Source organism: Panthera tigris, chromosome D1 (assembly GCF_018350195.1).
Source record: "Panthera tigris isolate Pti1 chromosome D1, P.tigris_Pti1_mat1.1, whole genome shotgun sequence".
Lineage (NCBI taxonomy): Eukaryota > Metazoa > Chordata > Mammalia > Carnivora > Felidae > Panthera > Panthera tigris.
In genome coordinates, this window is record NC_056669.1 from 19,961,530 (window position 1) to 19,979,682 (window position 18,153).

The window sequence follows — 18,153 nt, forward strand, 5'->3', positions numbered from 1 at the left end:
TTATTTTTAAACTCACATCAGGGGACGTGTCCCGATGTCATTCAATCAAATGTGTATAGTACACACCAGATATGCACTAAATCCAGTGCTAAAATGCTCTATAGAAGGTACAAAAGTAATGTGATGCCCGGGTGCCTTCAAGGAGCTTACTTTCAAAGTAGGTAGACAATTTTGCATGTCTGAAGTGAGAAGAACACATCTCAGTGCTTCACCTGGAGGTATGGAACAGTCAATAAAATTCAGAACTGGCTTCCTAGACAGATCGTGATAGATAGCAGACATCCCTGTCTTGTTTCCTGACTTTAGAGGGAGCGCTTCTAACATTCACACCATTAAAAATATTTAACTTTTGCTAGATAGGGAGGGGAGACAGGAAATGTCTCCTATTCCTGTTGCCGAGAGCTTTTATCACAAATGGATACTTAATTTTATCAAAGACTTGTCCTGCATCAATTGAAAAATTTTCTCTTTAAATCCTTTAAGGTAGTTAAATATATTAACAGATTTCCTTTAAGTTTTTATTTTTATTGGAGAGAGACAAATTGAGCATGAGCAGGGGAGGGGCAGAGACAAAGAGAGGCTCTGTGTATGGTCAGCATGGGGCTTGAACCCACAAAACCACAAGATCATGACCTGAGCCAAAATCAGGAGTCGGTCGCTCAACTGACTGAGCCACCGAAGGTGCCCCTATTAATAGATTTCCTAATGTGACATCATCCTTTTATTCCTAGGATTAACCTAACTTGTCACATTGTATTTTTAATATGTTGCCTAATTTGATTTTTTTAACACTATTTAGGATTTAACATTCACATGCATGAAGTGAGGTTGGCTTAAAATTTTCCTATCTGCCACTAGCCTTATCTGAATGGGTTATCAAGACTATACCAACCTTATAAAACTAATTGCAGAGTATTCCCCCTTTCTCCATCCTCTAGGACACTTGATATACAATTGGAATTATCTATTACTTGAAGTTTCATAGAATTTTCCTATAAAACCATTTAGATCACATGTATTTTTTGTTTGGCTTTGTTCTGTTTGCGGGCAGATTTTCAGCTTTAATCTACTTATGTTTACTGTAATAATCATATTTGGATTTATTTCTACCATTCTAATTTGTCCTTTCCATCACCCTGTTGCTATCCTTTGTGTGTGTGTGTGTGTGTGTGTGTGTGTGTGTGTCTTTTATTGAATAGAATTTTGTTACTTTTTCCCGATTTGGAAATACGCTTTCTCTATTTTGAGTATAGTTGACGCACAATGTCAGTTTCGGCTGCAAAACTAGTGATCTGACAAGTTTATACATTATGCTACGTTCACAAGTGTAACTACCCTCTGTCCCGTCACATTGCTATTACAGTATCATTGACTGTATTCCTTATGCAAGGACTTTTATTCCCGTGACTTATGCATTCCATAACCGGAAGCCTTGTATCTCCCTCTCTCCATCACCCACTTCGCCCAACGCCTTACCTCCTACCCTCCAGCAACTGTCAGTTTGTTCTCCGTATTTACAGGACTGATTCTTTTTATAGTTTATAGATTTCATTTATGAGTGGAATCCTATGGTATTTGACTCAGACTTCATTCACTGAGCATAATACCCTCTAGATTCACCCAACTTCTCAAGGTTTTTGAAAAACTTACTTAGCCAGGCAAAATATTTCTGTTCTCTTCCAGAGCATATTCAGAATTGCTGGATTGTTTTAATCCAATCGCCCTTTGAGTCACGCATTTTTCCTCCAGCATCTTTCGTAGTTCCTATGTCTCCAAAAGTTAAGGCTTCTTGTAGAGAGTGTTTTAAATTTAACTGATTATTAATGTCTCTGCCTCACCATTTTTCTTCCATTTGACTCTTTCTTCCTGAAGTAGATCTTTTGGAAAGGTTTTCAGCAAGGGTAGGTCACTGCTAAATCTACCTGAAGGACCTTTACTCTCTATCTTGAATTATAGTTTAACCTGGTAAAGAGTTGGAAAACATTTTCCTATCTCCTGGTTTGTTTCTTTGAAAAGTTTTTGTCAATATAATTATCATTCCTTTTGTTTTTCTCTTTTAAGGCTTCCCCCTTTGTTTTTGGTATTCTGAGGTTTCCCTGTGTTAGGTCTCGATATGAAGTTTTTAATCCTGCTTGTGATTCCTAAATCTGAGGATTCATCGCTTTCATAAATTCCATAAAAACTACCATCCATTTTCCCTTTATTACGTACTATTTCCTATGGATATTTCCTGTCTCAGGAAATACTGTTTTCCCTCCAGGAACACCAAATACATGCATACTAGATTCTGTTATTCTAGATTCTGGGTCTCTTTAACGGTTTCTTATTTCATCTTTTATCTATCTGTGCTTGAGAAATTTCCTCCCACCAGTTTCCAAATGCACTAACTTTCTTCAGCTGAGTCTAGTATGCACTTTAATCAAAATTTAGTAAATTTCAATAGTGGTATGTTTCATGTCTAGAATTTTTATTCGGTTCTGATTAAAACCTTTTTTTTTTTTTTTTTCCAAAATCGGTTTCTCAGGGTTTTGATTTCTTCTCTCAGGTCTTTAAAATCTTGGGGCGCCTGGGTGGCTTGGTCGGTTAAGCGTCCGACCTTGGCTCAGGTCATGATCTCACGGTCCGTGAGTTTGAGCCCCGCGTCGGGCTCTGTGCTGACAGCTCAGAGCCTGGGGCCTGTTTCGGATTCTGTGTCTCCCTCTCTCTCTGACCCTCCCCCGTTCATGCTCTGTCTCTCTCTGTCTCAAAAAATAAATAAACGTTAAAAAAAAATTTTTTTTAATAAAATCTTTAAACATGCTTCAGAATGCTACCTAGGGGCTCCTGGGTGGCTCAGTGAATTGAGAATAAAGATCCTGGGGTCATGGGATCCAGCCCTGTGTCAGGCTCATGAAGCCTGCTTAAGATTCTCTCTCTCCAGGGTGAGAGGAGTTCAGGGTTCAGGTCATGATCTTACCTTTTGTGAGTTTGAGCCCCACATCGGGCTCTCTGCTGTCAGTGCACAGAGCCTGCTTTGGATCCTATGTCCCTCTCTCTGTCTCTGACTCTCCCCAACTCATACGTGTTCTTTCTTTCAAAAATAAAGATTAATATTTAAAAAAAGATCCTCTGTTGGGATGAGCACTGGGTGTTGTACAGAAACCAATTTGACAATATTTAAAAAGATAATTAAGAAATTAAATTTAAAAAAAAGATTCTCTCCCCCTCTGCCCCCTTCCCAGCTCACACTCTCTAAAACATAATAAATTTTTTAAATGTTAAAATTCTATTATCAGAAGTTCATAGAAATCCATCACTGTTTCTTGTGCGTGTGCATGCGCACCTGTGGGCTCTTCTACTTAGTGGATTATTTCCTCATATATTCTAGGATTTGGGATTGTGAATGTATGCTTGGCTATCTTGTCTAAAGACACGTAAGCAGGCTAGAGAAGGAGGTTATCCCTCCAGAGAATTTTTTTTCAAATGTTTATTTTTGAGAGAGAGAGAGAGAGAGAGAGAGAGAGAGGGGGGGGGGGAGGAAGGGACAAAGCAAAAGAGACGGAGACACAGAATCCGAAGCAGGCTCCAGGCTCCGAGCTGCCAGCACAGAGCCCGACGTGGGGCTCGAACTCATGAACCGTGAGATCATAACCGGAGGTGAAGTCGGACACTCACCAACTGAGCCACCCAGGCGCCCCAGAGAACTTTTATATTTGGTTCTGCCAGATACAACAGGGAGAGCCCTCTTCTAGGATCATTTTTATGTTAATTTTTTTGGTGCTGGAATCCACGTTTGTGTGGAGAAGGTAAATTTGAACCCCAAACGCTGTCCCGTGGAAATTCACAAGGAATTTTTTCTCCACTTGAGAGCCTAGACGAAGACAAACAGCCTTGCTTTGCAGATTCTCAAGGCTGGTGACTTTCACTAACCCAACTGTTTCTTGAAGACGTAGCTCTCCAAGGCCTGTATGCAGGCCTCTCCCTGGATTCCCCATGCCACACGGGGCCAAGATTTCACATATCCTACACCAGCGTTAAGTGTTAAAACTCAAGCCCAGGGGCGCCTGGGTGGCTCAGTCGGTTGAGCGTCCAACTTCCGCTCAGGTCATGATCTCACAGCTCGTGACTTGGAGCCCCGTGTCAGGCTCTGTGCTGACAGCTCGGAGCCTGGAGCCTGCTTCCGATTTTGTGCCTCCCTCCCTCTGCCCCAACCCACTCGCATTCTGTCTCTGTCTCTCTCAAATATTAAAACAAAACAAAACAAAACAAAACTCAAGCCCATACGTGCAAAACTCCCACCAAGAAAGCCATAGCTTTAGCTTATCCGAAATCTGCTTTACTTTTAGTTCCTTTTTTGTGTGTGGTCTTGAAGTTTCCCTGTCTCTCTTAGAAATTCAACCGTGTATTTACTAAAAAGATATTTGTTCCAATTTAACCCAACATTTCCAGGCATTTTACAGTGGGAAGGTCTTTGACGTTTCCAAGGGGCGTTTGTTGTTTTTGTTTTTCGATTTCAAATGCACTAAATGGAAGTCCTCAAACAAGAGCTAAACTACCCTAAAGAAAAACTAGGAGGGTTTTAAGAGGTTAATGTATTTATGCAAAGATTCAGCTGAAGGTCATGAGTTTGATTTGGAGAGCGACGAATACCTCAAGTTCAAAAAGACTTTTCTGCTCAACGTCCTATATACCCAGGTGTTATTAACAGATTTGTGGGTTGTGGTTTGTTTTTTTTTTTCCCCCCCATTCAGGAAATTCCATTCTCCCTCTGACAGCCAGCCTGGGAGAGCTTCTCCGGACTCCCAGCTCGCTCAGATCATGGAGCGACATCAGCAGGCCTTAAAGCAGCTGACGGAGGTGCAGCCTAACGAAGGGGCCTCGCCCAGCGTCGCATTTCCACCTATCTTGTCCAGGGTAGAAAGCGAATCCCAACTCAGCGCGGAGACAAGCCAAAGAAACCAAATGAAAGTGGGTCGCAGCAATTCCGAAGGCTATCTGTTTCAGCTGGAAAAAGGAAAAAAGCATAGGAAAAGCAGCAGCACCAAGGTAATAAAAGCATTTTTACCAAATAACCTTTCAATTCTGGTAATGCAGACGGGCATGGCCATTCCCTTACTCCCAGCCCTGAAACAGGTCCTTCCGGGTGGGCCCAAGTCCTGAGGCGCTTCCTGATCTCATCTGTCCCTGGCTGCCGCCTCAGATGTCCCTACTTTGTGCTTCATCTCTGGGAAGGGTGCACCTTCGCGGAGAAACGAGAGTCCTCCTTCTAGCCCCAGGTTAGACGTCACACGCTTGGGTTCCACACACCCCATTTCAACCCCTAGCCTAGGCTGAGTCTCTCCGCACGTGCTCGTATTTGAAGAGACAAAGTAGGGCTGAGGGAGTCTGTCACTGCATTCTACCCCCTCCATCCCGCTGTCCCCCCACCTCGGGGAACAATTCTTGTCCTAATCCCCCCCCCAGCTCCTGCACCCCAAGACCCAGGAACAACCAGTGACTGGGCTTCCCTCAGAAACACTGGCTCATCTCTTCTGAGTTCTTTGTAAGAGTCACCATTATGAGCACCTTTGCTCCATTTAAATCTTTCGCATCCAGTCTGTAGAGATAAATAAGCGGAAAAGGGGCAGAGGGGGATTCCGAGTGGAGTCTTCCCAGGAGGACCTGAAGGAACGTTGAAGGAGTCTTTTTATGTCCTGTGCGTTTCTCCACTGTTGCAAGTAATAAAAACCCCTCAGGAAAGTCACTGGCTTCGAATGTCAAGTGGTCAGGAAACAACTGGAAAGTGCATTCCGGTTTACAGGGCAACAGGGCAAGACCCAGTGGGAAGCAATATGGGAATGTGGTGACTGGGTTCCCCAGGAATAGACTCTGAAGTGGAGATTCCTTGCAAGAGGTTTACTGACAAGTGCTTCTAGAACCACCCCCACAAGGGGGGGTGGGGGCAGGGCTGGCTGAGGGAGAGTGTGTGCCCATGATACAGGGGCAGCAAGAAGCCTCTGAGAGGCCCACAGGGACTCTGAAGTTGGGATGGCCCTTTAAAGGTACAGGACCCACATGGACCAGCCATTGGCTACTGACTGTCCCTGGGGAAGGGCTGTAACTTTGGGTACCACAGCTGGGTATCACATCTGGCTGAGGGCGGTTTTTAGGGAGGGACCCAACTGTGAGCCACAGCAGACAGCACTCCCAGCAAGTGGGGGAAGGAGTGCCTCGGTCTAGAGGGACCCTCCCTAGAAGGCAGTTTAGGGCATCAAATCTTAGCTCCGTTCCACATAGGTGTCGAATTGCTATTAGGAACAGTGGTAGGTGCCAGGGTGTAAAGAAAATGAGCCATGGCCCCTCCTCGCGTAGACACACATGAAAATGGCTTCAGTATAATGTTGCACATAAAAAAAAAAAAAAAAAGAAAGGAAAGAAAAGCAAAAAGAGGTATGTGTGGGCTGCACTGAGGAGCACTAAGGAGTTTGGGAGGAGGGTGGCGGGGTTAAGCAGAGCTTCAGAGGATAATACTGAGCCAAGTTTTATTTCCTTTTCAAGTTCATTTATTTTGAGAGGGAGAGAGGGGCAGAGGGACAGAAGGAGAGAGGGAGAGAGAATCCCAAGCAGGTTCCACACTGCAAGCACAGAGCCCGACGTGAGGCTCGAACACAGAAACGGGGAGATCGTGACCCTGAGCTGAAACCAAGAGTTGGATGCTTCACCGACTGGTTAAGTGCCACCCAAGCTCCCCACTGAGCCGAGTTTTAGATGATCAACAGTGAACAAGAAAAGACAGAGAGCATTTCAGGCAAAGGGACCGGCCTGAGCAGCTATTATGAAGCTGGAGACACCGCGATGCATGCTGGGAACTGCCAGCACGTCAGTGTTGCTGTCCCTGAAACAGGGAGCACGGGGTGTGGACGGATGCAGGTGGAGCAGTGGGTAGGGGCCAGGTCTCACAGGAGCCTGCTTATCATATGGAGAAGGACTTTATGCATATTTAAGAGAAGAAAAGAAAGATCTGCTTGGGGCAAAGACGTCAGCGGTTGACGGGTAGGAAACAGCCCAGCCAGCTCCTTACAGCTGCCACCTTGGAGGCCCGTCTACCTCAGGACTCTAGCCCCCCTCATAACCCTGGCGTCCCTGCCTCAGCTCCCTCACGCACCCCCACCCCGCGGCTCCTTGGACTCCTTGTTCTGACCCTACTCCCTCTTAGCCTCGGTTCTGCAGGGGGTCCCTAATCCCCGCCCAGGCCATGGGAACCACAATCAGTGGCTTGGAGCTGGGAAAAGCCCCAGTCTCCCTGTAAATAAGGAGCAGCGTGTTTCTGGGATCCCAAGTTCCTTCTTTTTCTACAGAAACATCATTACATGGTAGTTAGGTTCTGCGGTAGGATTAGCGCCGTTCTCAAGTCCTTCATAAATAGAAGGGGTCTTGCAGGCTAGACTAGGAAGGCAGACACCACGCAGGCTATTATGTCTAAACAGAAATCCATTCAGAGCTTTGGAACCAGCACATTCTCAGGGTGAGGAGGGCCTGTTGACTCGAGGGTTGATAGGTTACCAACGGCCTAAGCCATAGCTCCAACACACTCCTCAGAAGAGGATCTTCTGCGTTAGGTTTCTTGCCAACTAGGGGTTGTTGTTAAAAATGCAAGCTTTTAGGGACACCCAGGTGGCTCTGTTGGTTAAGCATCTGGCTCTTGGTTTCAGCTCAGGTCATGAGCTCACAGTTCCTGGGTTCAAGTGCCATGTTGGGCTCTGTGGTGTGTGTGGACCCTGCTTGAGACTCACTCACTCTCTCTCTCTCTCTGCCCCTCTCCCATTTGCATGCATGCGCTCTCAAAATAATTTGTTTTTAAATGCAAGCTTTAAACACAGTTCTTCTTATTATTTAGAGAGAGAAAGAGCATGAAGTGGGGAGGGGGCGGAGGAGGGGGGAGAAAGAGAGATTTTCAACCAGGGTCTACACGCTCCACAGAGCCCAATGCAGGGCTCAATCCCATGATCCTGGAACCCTGACCTGAGCTGAAATCAAGATTCAGATGCTCACCTGACTGAGCCACCCAGGCACCCCTGGACTCCGTTCTTAGTGAGCAGGGTTAAGTGGAAGTCAGACTCAGCCATCCCCAATTTCTCAGCTCTCTTAATACTGGTGTCCCTTGGGCAAGTCAGTAACTCACCTGAGCCCGTTTCCTCACATGCACAATCAGAAATCATTCCTTCTTTTTGCAGATTTGGTGTGATAATTACATGAAACGATGTATTAAACCTTAGCTTAGGGGCATCCAGGTGGCTCAGTCGGTTGAGTGTCAGACTCTTGGTTTTGGCCCAGGTCATGATCTCACGATTTGTGAGTTCAAGCCCCACATCAGGCTCTGCACTGACAGACAGAAGCCTGCTTGGGATTCTCTCCCTGCCCCTCCCCTGCTCACGCATGCTCTCTCAAAAATAAACTTTAAAATCTGGAAAAAAAAAAAACAAACCCCACCTTATCTCCGTCCCTAGTGAGGAGTAGACCATCAAATCAATTAGTTGCCTTTTCCTTCTTCCTTCCCTCAGTAACCTAAATTCAGGTCTTACAGAGGAGAGGGGGAGGAGAGTACCTCTGTGACAGTGTGTGTCCCCAGAAGTCTGAGAGTATGGGAGGGTAGGGAAGAGGAAGGAAAAAGAACTTTCAGTTACTGCCGCCCAAACCCTCTTTCCAAGTCAGAGAAGCCCTTCCCTTCCTGCTTTCTTTCAGGAATGTTACCATCCACCCGTATCCATTTTCTCGCTCCAACACCTTCAACCTACATCTGACAAATGCACAGAAGCGCCCTTTGTCCTTTAAGCTACTCCAGAAGCTCAAATGATTTCGAACAGAGCTATTTGTATAGGACAGCAGGTAGCCGGGGCACCAGACGGGGGGAATCATTATCCGGGTCATGCCCATTTGCTAGTCACAGCAAATCTTTCGGTTTCCAAGGGAATCGACTCGAAGCACATTAAAAATGTGAGGATTTGTAAAGCCAACGGGCCCACGCACCGTTCCCCTTCCCCTGGCAGTTCTGAGGGGACTGATTGATGAACGCGAAGCATCGCCCGTGCTGTTAAAGCCAGACGTCAGGCAGCAAGAGACTGACGCAGCGCCCGGGACGACAAACAGCATAAAAGTATCTATCGCGACCCACCACAAAAATCACTGCTTACAGGGTTCTCCCGCAGCCGAGCTGCAGTAATTAACTCGTGTGTTTGTTGTCACAGACAATCTGGGTATTGCTGCTTGACTGCTTCTAAGGAGAGGTTTATTTGGATTAAATTTCGCAACCACAGAGCAAATTCCCTTCGCTTGCTGTTCTCTCCAGTATCTGAGGCATTGTTTTCCATTGTCCCGCTTTTGAGTAGCCTTCCCCTGCTTATACGTCTGAGGAATGTTCTGGAGAAAAGCCCTGCCGTGTCCCCCACAGCAGGGTACAGCGTTTCAGAGTTGAAACAGGTCCTCGCCAGACAGTCAAGGTCATTTTCAACTCACGCACACTTCGCCCCAAGTTTACAAGAAAACATCACTCTTCTAGCTTGTGAAGGGTGATTAATTACCGGCAGAAATATGCCATCAGGACAGTCCCGTGCCATCTTCTGCTAAAGGGGCCATCAACAGTGAACAGTTCAGACGGGCGGGTCTGGTCTTTGCCATCATCAGGCGGGGCCAGGGATGGCTGAGGTCAGCTTGGGCACATCTTAGGCAAAGACTAGCAGCGAACCCCATCAGGGGCGTATTGAGAACAGGACTGTATTCCCCTCACCCCACCCCGTGTTTGGAGACCTAACAGGGCTATCATTGTTGATTTAATTTTCAGGGTGTGGGGGGGGGGATGCTATTGTGACCTTTTAGTCTTGTAACAGCCAAGGAGAACTAAATCAAAGTAAATTCTGAGGATTATTTTACTATAAAAGCCTTTTGAAGAGACAGAAAGCAGATTAGTCGTTGCCTAGTGCTGGAGGTGGGGGGCCAGGGTGGGGGGCGGGGGAGGAGCGGCTGCTAATGGGTACAACTTCAAATGGGGAAGTTCTGTGGTATGCAAAGTCAATTTCAGTAAAGCTGTTAGGAAGATTTCTGATGGAAAGAGATCAAATGGAATTACAGCACTGAGCGGCAATCAAGATTACTTGAGGCAAACTTAAGCAAATCTAGGATTTTTCATCGCCAGTCACCCAGAGCAAACTTCTTTATGAAGCATGCTCTCTCTCCCTTGAGAAGGGTCTCTGGCTAGAAGCAGCCCGATCCCGGAAAAGGAGTTTGGAGCATTTGGATTCCCCCTCCCCTCCGGGCCACACTCTTTACTCTGTAAATAGGTAATGCTAGTCCCCTCCGTGTTCTGTTTTTCAAGGACAGCCAAGATGTAGATTCTGGTTATTCGACAGGATAGTAAAAACTGGGGGAACCCGGGAGCAGGGAGCTATTATTCACGCTTCACAATGTATCTTTTAGGAAGTCCGTGCAATGATTACAGTTAAGCTGCTTCACATTGTGATTTCTGGACACACTGATCATTTCTCATCCGTTTTGGACAAATTGGATCTAGGACTTGGATATGAGCGAGGTTCTCTCCGTTTTCATTTCTGGTTTACTCTGGCAAATAGTAATTTCAGCGAGTGCAAAACAGGTCAGATGATAAAGAACAAGTTTGCGATTGCCACGTAGAAGATATGAGGGTTCACTCACCTAGTAATTAGCAGAGATTTTTAAATGTGATCACACACAGTGCAATCAAGGCTTGCACAAAAAGGCCATTCTTACACATTGCTAATGGAAGGGTTCATGAAGGACCTTAAAGGTGTTCATGATTTTGCCTCAATAATTCCACTTCTGTTAACTGATCTCAAAGCAATTCTCACGGTAGCCCACAAACAACGCTCACTGCCAGGACATCTTAAATGTTCGACATTTAGAGGAATAGCTAAATAATGCAACTATAACCAGAAGACAGAATGTTCTGTATGGAAGTCATTTTTGAAAACCAATGACGGGGAAATACAGTATAATGCTACAACGCTTAGTGAAGGGGCCCCTGGGTGGCTCAGTCAGTTAAGCATCCAGCTCTTGATTTCCACTCAGGTCATGATCTCGTGGTTGTGAGTTTGAGCCCCACTTGGGGCTCTGTGCTGATCGAGGAGCCGGCTTAGGATTCTTGCGCTCTCCCTCTGCCCCTCTCTCCAACTCATGCATGTGTGTGCTCTTTCACTCTCAAAAAAAAAAAAATGCTTAGTGAAAATATCTAATTTGTAGCACTTGACAATTTTACACAAGCATGAACAGATAAATATCAAGGGCAAGAAGCACCTAGAATGGTTTTGCCAGGTGATCGTTTTTCTTAAAGGGGATTTCGGATTTTGACGAGCCTTTAACGAACACCATTTTCTCTCCATACTTTAATATTTTTAAACGATTTTTAGCCCAACAACTTCTTCCGAAAAAAGGAACCTTCTCTCTCCTTTTAGAGTTAGATATGCCCAAAGAGTTTCGACTGTAAGTTCTGAACATTCTAATCCGGGAAATTCGGTTTGCAGAACTCGATCCTTGAAGCGTAGAAATGTTGCCTACGAGTCACAAGATTCTGGCTCTCTGAAGCACCAAGACGTTAGAAATACTGCTTTCACCTCCAAGTCACAGAATTACGATTTACCGTACCTTCAAAAAGATGGGCTCCTTCTCACGTACGATTAACCCACAGGTAGAGAGCCACACAGCTCACAACACCAGAACCAGTTATTTGTATGGTTCTCTTGTTCCCTTCCCGACCCAAGATTGCTGTTCCAGATCCAAGAACCATATCCGCATTCAAGGCGGGAAAACAGAAAAAGAGAGGGGCCGAGCCAGCCCGGATAAAAGCTTTCTAAGATACAAGCTTTCCCCCAGCCAACTTTCATTTATACCGCACGGGCCAGAGCTCAGTGCTTCGGATCTGCAGAACAGAGTACCTGGCTCGAAGATTCTATAGTGGGGAAAGTCAATGGAGAAACTAACTGGGGCCAGCTGTGGGTAGTCGGGCACTAGCCCAGTGGGAGGAGAACACATTCTTGTAACAGTTGATACAAAGGATACCGAAGTTCCCATCAAGGAATGATACGCAGTAACTGTATCCAACGTAATTTTTTTTTTTTTTTTAAGTCTCTGGACGCTCTCTGCCAAATTCTGTCTGAAGAACTTACTAGATGTACTGCTTATCTTAGGCCTTATCATAATTTACGAGAGCTTTGGAGATTTAGAGAAACACTGAGCTTTGTCCCACGTGCAGGTGAAACAGGGCAGTGCTGTCGCCTCTTGAGGATGGCTATTCTTTCTCCAGCTGAAGCGTTGACGTAGATCTGTCTGAACAGAACTACTGTCGTCCAAACTAGCTCTTTGGGATGGTCCTTTCCTACCCTGCTCAAGGAAGGAAACCAAATGAACTCACAAACAAAAACAAAAAAAAAAGAGGGAGGGGTGCAGCGGGGGGGGGGGGGGGGGAGGGCGGGGGGGGCACTTGGTATCTCCACAAGGGCATCTGCCCCAAGCAGCAAGTCAGTTTTAACACTGAAAGCAGCAGTCAGGGGAATATCATCATCTAGTCTACAGTCTGGAGAGCATTAGTGTTTTTCGGCCCTGTTATTTTGCTCAAATGTCATAATTTAAAATTAAATCGCCACATCATGTTACTGTCCCTTTAAATATGCAATACCACTATGAAGGTCATATAAAATTACACCCTTCAGGGGCGCCTGGTGGCTTAGTCAGTTGAATGTCTGACTTCGGCTCAGGTCATGATCTCGCGGTCTGTGAGTTCAAGCCCCGCATCAGGCTCTGTGCTGATGGCTCGGAGCCTGCTTTGGATTCTGTGTCTCCCTCTCTCTCTGACCCTCCCCCGCTCATGCTCTGTCTCTCTCTCTTGGTCAAAAATAAATAAAACATTAAAAAATAATAAAAATAATAAAATAAAATAAAATTACACCCTTCAAAATATCCAAAAATCACACTGAATGAAAGGAGTTTCTCAGTAGATCTTGCCTAGACTCTAACCCTTAGAAATTTACTATCTTGGGACGTCTGGGGGGCTCAGTCGGTTAAGCATCCGACTTCAGCTCACGTCATGATCTCCCGGCTTGTGAGTTTGAGCCCCGCATTGGATTCTGTGCTGCCAGCGGGGAGCCTGCTTCAGATTCCGTCTCCATCTCTCTCTGCCCCTCCCCACTGGTTCATTTTCTCTGTCTCGCTCGCTCAAATATAAATAAACATTAAAAGATAAAAAATGTACTGTCTTTTGAATGTTATGACATCATCAGGGCACTCCTCTTTTTGAAGCAATGCTTACCTGATTTAGATGGCCTCTTCCCAGGAAATCATTTGGTTTGGTCATTGTAGGAGACCAGACATAACAGTAATAGCAGATGTTGTTCAAAAGGTTAATAACAAAACACCAGTTCGTTCACTCGAAAATGTTTATTTGTAATTCTCAGAATTCCAGCTTTGTTGTTGTTGTTGCAGAAGTCGGAGAAGTCAAAGCCCGTGAGCCGACCAGCTACAAATTACCCAAGAAGCTACAAATTATCAAGAGCTACCCTTAACGTGGAAGAACTATCAGGAATTGCGGCCACACTCTCCCAGCTGTCCACACGGACCTCCGTTCTTCCCTCTCCTGTGTGGCTAGGACAGCTGGGCGGGGGTGGGGGGACACACAGTTCCTTAATAGAAACTGTCTCTTTGTATCTGTAGAGTGCCAAGCTGAAAGGTTATCAGAAAAGAGACGTGAAGCTTGGAGGCCTTGGACCTGACCTTGAGTCCATCAGAGACAAAGTGAGTGTGACGTACGTACAGCATTCTGTAGGCTTGGGTTTGCCTACCTGCCTTTTAGCAGAACCGCACAGACCCGTGCCCCGGAACCAAGTCCTCATCCAAAGGTCTCCCTCTGAGTAGACTCTTCTGAAATAGCATTGGTAATGGAGACCCAGATACGCCTTTTACCATAAAATAAAATTACCCGGCCAGTGCTGTCTTATGTATCCGCCTTTTAGTTAGTTTTGAGGGCCCCGCACAGAAGAGGGCCATGTGCACATGAAAAGAGATGTGTGTGTTAGACGGTCGTTGGTCTTTCCCAATGGAGTGATCTTGGTAATTTCAAAGAGTGGCTACAGAGAAGACGCTTAGGATAAGAGATCCCCAACCCATGAAAAGTGCATCCACTTTAGTTCCTTTCCTCTAGTGAAAGGAGATCTTCATTTAATGTGTTTTAACTGCGGTTGCACTCAGGGCATGAAAAGAGAGTATAGTTCAAAGTTGGAAGCCAAAATGAAAATAAATTGGGTAAATGCAACAAAGAAGGAGCTGAATGTGATTTAGCCCCTGTTAAGGGAACACTGGGTGTGCTACTGCGGTGATGTCCCCCCCACACCCCCCCCCCCAGAGAGACTATTTCTAGGAGAAACATTAACTTAACCATCTCACCGCCGTTGCCTTACACATGGTAACCCCGTTTCCCCGGTGCCTCCGAGACGCTACCATACGCCCAGCCGGCTAAAACGAGTGCTGCTTTTAAAAGGAGAGAACAGGGAGATCTAGCAGGGCCTGTGCACGGTCGTAACTTTGTTTCTCCGAACAGATGCAGAAATTAATCCAAAAAAAGGAATACGCCAGACAAGTTCAGGAGTATAACGCGAAGACGCTATCCCTCCTGCCGAAACCACAAACAGCGAAAACCAAAAGTAAATCGGCCATCCCTCGGCAGAAGGTAAGAAATTCTCAGCAAGGCCGTTAGCTTTGCAATTAGAATGAAAAGGAAACCTTTGTTACCTCTTAAATTCCCCCACCTTTTGGGGGGGTTTTTTGGAACACAGGGGATGTCTTAGCTACTGCTGTCCCTCCTTCACAGATACTGATACTGATTGATACAGACAGGGATACAAATAACACGTACACACATATGATGCTGTAAGATTAGCCTGAAGTTCGTCATGGTCTTTAGCCCTCCGTGGTTTCTTCCAAGTATAGTATTTCAAATTTGTCACCCACCCACAAACTGAATAGGAAGGCCGGCAGACATGAAGAGATACTCGACATCACTCCTCATCACGGAAATGCAAATCAAAACCCCGATGAGATCACCTTACACCTGTCGGAATGGTTAGAATCAAACAGACAAGAAATAACAAGCGTCGGTGAGCCTTTGGAGAAAAAGGAACCCTCATGCACTGCTGGTGGGAATGTCAGGTCATACGGTCACTGTGGAAACCAGGATGGAGGCCCCTCAGAAAGCTAGAAACAGAAACACCACATGATCCAATAGTTCCACTACTCGTTATTGACCCAAAGAAAACAAAAGCAACGATTCAAAAAGATACATGCACACGTATGTTTATTGCAATATTTGCCGTAACCAAGATACGGGAGCAACCCCAGTGTCCCTCCATAGAAGAATGGAGAAGGAAGATGGGCCGTATTAAAGAAGGATATAATGGGGCCACTTATGCCAATGTGGATAGGCCTAGAGGGTATTCTAAGTGAGATAAGTCAGACTGAGAAAGAAACACAATTTCACTCCTATGTGGAACCTAAAAACCAAATGAACAAGCAACAAGCAGAATCCAACCCATACATACAGAGAACAAATTGATGGTCGCCAGAAGGGAGGTGGCGAGGGCGAGGGCGAGGGGCAAAATGGGTGAAGGGGAATGGCAGGTACAAGCCTCCGGTTATGGAAGGAGATCATGGAGACGAAAGGCACGGCCCTGGGATTATAGTCAACGAGACTGTCACGGCCTGCGTGGTGACAGATGGTAACTACACTTGTGGGGAGCACAGCCTAACCTACGGATTCGTCAAATCACTATGCTGCACACCGGAAACGAATGCAACATTCTGTCAACTCGGCTCAAAACTTTAAAACCGTTTTCACTGAATAGTAGGGTGATTTCTTAGGAGAAACCAGCAATCCTGATAGAATCCTATCAATTTCCCTCGCTAGCATTTTAAGAAATTAGAGTCGTCGTGTCATTTAGGAGTACGTATGTCAAAGAAAAGGCCTTCACGGTTTCTTTCAATTTCATTCCCCTACATTGTTCCCAAGGGACCGTAATATATAGGTTTCTCTAGCCACAAAAAAAATATTTCATAAAATACAGAATGTTCTCCGTCTCAGAGGTCATCCAGCTAGAAGTCAGGATGTGAATGAAGTACATTCAGGGAAACACCGAGCCTTGCAGTGCAAAGTCTCTGTCTCCGTCCCAGTAAGAACATGGGACCCTTTGCATGAGGGACAAGTGACCCTTTGGTGCTTTTAGGAATTTGTACTTCATGTTCTCTCTCACAGGCCATCATATTTTCTCTTTATTGCCTTTCTTCCTCGGACCTTGAAGACCTCAGCCCACTCGACTGAGTTTCCATGGTGCCATTTTTTCTTTTCTCTCCAATCCATTATTTTTTCATGAAGAGAGTCAAGGCAACAAGTCTGTAATTAGAAATTCCTACAGAAATCACCTACACACACGGAGGAGTCTGGAGGTTCCCTGCCCCCCCACCCACAACCTAAATATACCATTCCCATTTCAGCTATCAAGAAACGCTCATTAAAATATAAAATTGATATAAAGGCAGGTTTAGAAATCTATTTCGTGATCTCATTTTTATTGTAGTGCCTTTCGGAACGGACGTCACTGAAGGGAAAAAAAAAAAAAAAGTCTGCTTTTTCCAGTCTCCGGGTTTCTATAGATAATATGCTAAAGAACAGAATAATTCCCAACCTCTGATAAATAGTTGCTAGAGTTCAAAGAGCCTAGGAATAAGGAAGAGTTGGATGTCATAATGGAGGCTCATCGACGACAGTGAGATCTTTGGTCTCAAGCTGTAACAAGTCCACTTTGAACGGTAAGGTCCGTCTCTCCTCAATACAAGTTTGGTTTGAAGAAGACGGCCAGAAGCTAAGTAGAGCCCACACGTGAGAAATCTACTTTCAAACACTCGAATAAAACTCCATTTTACAACGAAAACACCCACAGGCACAAATCTGTGTGTCATCTCTCGGCTCTTTTTCACAGCACACGGTTACGCGGCTAATTTATTTGGTGGACACTGTGTGTTGTTTCACATGATTTGCATACCCCATTCTCTCTCCATTCCCACCCACATCTCAGGAGGTTATTGTGGCCGGAGGCTCCATTCATATGGCTAATAAGCATTTCCTAAGACTCCACATCATTAAAGGAACCCGGGGCTCACTTCCCATCTCAAATAACATTTTATCTTTATGCTTTTAGGCTTTGGAATATGCTAAGACCATCCCCAAACCCAAACCTTCCAATCTGACTGATCAAGCCTCGAAGGAGAAGAAAAATCCAACCTATGCTCGAAAGGAAGACGCTCTGCCTGAAATCTCCCTGCTGGAAATACTGCAGAGCAGACACGAAAGGGAAAAACAGGCTGTGGCCGCTTTCAAAGCCCTTCACATTGTGTAGGCAACACATGTATCAGAGACCAAAAATGCCCCGGGACTGGACACGGAGGAAGAGGGCCAACCCACCTCCCTGCATGGGGAGGGAGGACCCAATGTCCTCCAGCTGCGGTCCAGGTTTGCTTTGTGCAGAATTTAAAATATGGAGCCGTACTACATCACGGGGCCACATGTTAGGTTCTACAAAGAAGGTTTTCTTCATTATTTATTTTCAAATCAGTTAGAATTCTGAACTCATTGCATTTGAATAAGAACTAGGGAATAAAGGCTTTTAGTTGCAGATTGGATTTTTTGCTTTCTTAAACAATCTCTACCCATCCTTGCATAAATGAAAACCTTGAAGTTACCCAGTAATAAATGTATCTACTGTGCTGCTCTCTTACCCTCCAGATAAGGAAAGAAGAAGGTATGAATGCTTCAGTTTCGACTAAAATGAACTTAAACTGGCCTACTGCCAGTACATCAGAAGTCTTTCCGGGGCGCCTGGGTGGCTCAGTGGGTTAAACGTCCAACTTCGGCTCAGTTCAGCTCTCGCGGTTCGTGGGCTCAAGCCCCGCGTCGGGCTCTGTGCCAACAGCTGGGAGCCTGGATGGAGTCTGCTTCAGATTCTGTGTCTCCCTCTCTCTCTCTGCCCCTCCCCTGCTCATGCTCTGTCTCAAAAATAAATACATTTAAAAAAAAAATCCAAGTCCAGAGACACCCATTCAGGCAAATCTGAGAAATACGGTTTTCTCTCA

The 18,153-nt window shown here is 45.5% G+C and overlaps 1 protein-coding gene across 7 annotated transcripts in view; it reads left to right on the forward strand.

The window, feature by feature from the left end:
• JHY (junctional cadherin complex regulator) overlaps positions 1-17,696 on the forward strand; it is a 59,820-nt gene extending 42,124 nt beyond the window's left edge. For 4 of the 7 annotated variants that reach the window (XM_042959211.1, XM_042959215.1, XM_042959213.1 and 1 more), the window contains 5 exons: positions 4,731-5,025; positions 13,462-13,614; positions 13,690-13,770; positions 14,573-14,701; positions 17,223-17,696. In XM_042959211.1, the coding sequence (XP_042815145.1) occupies positions 4,731-5,025; positions 13,462-13,614; positions 13,690-13,770; positions 14,573-14,701; positions 17,223-17,420 (856 nt within the window). In that variant the 3' untranslated portion in view covers positions 17,421-17,696. The remainder of the gene's footprint in view (positions 1-4,730; positions 5,026-13,461; positions 13,615-13,689; positions 13,771-14,572; positions 14,702-17,222) is intronic. The other 3 variants (XM_042959216.1, XM_042959217.1, XM_042959214.1) reach the window with 2 other exon arrangements.
• Positions 17,697-18,153: the final 457 nt, after the last annotated feature.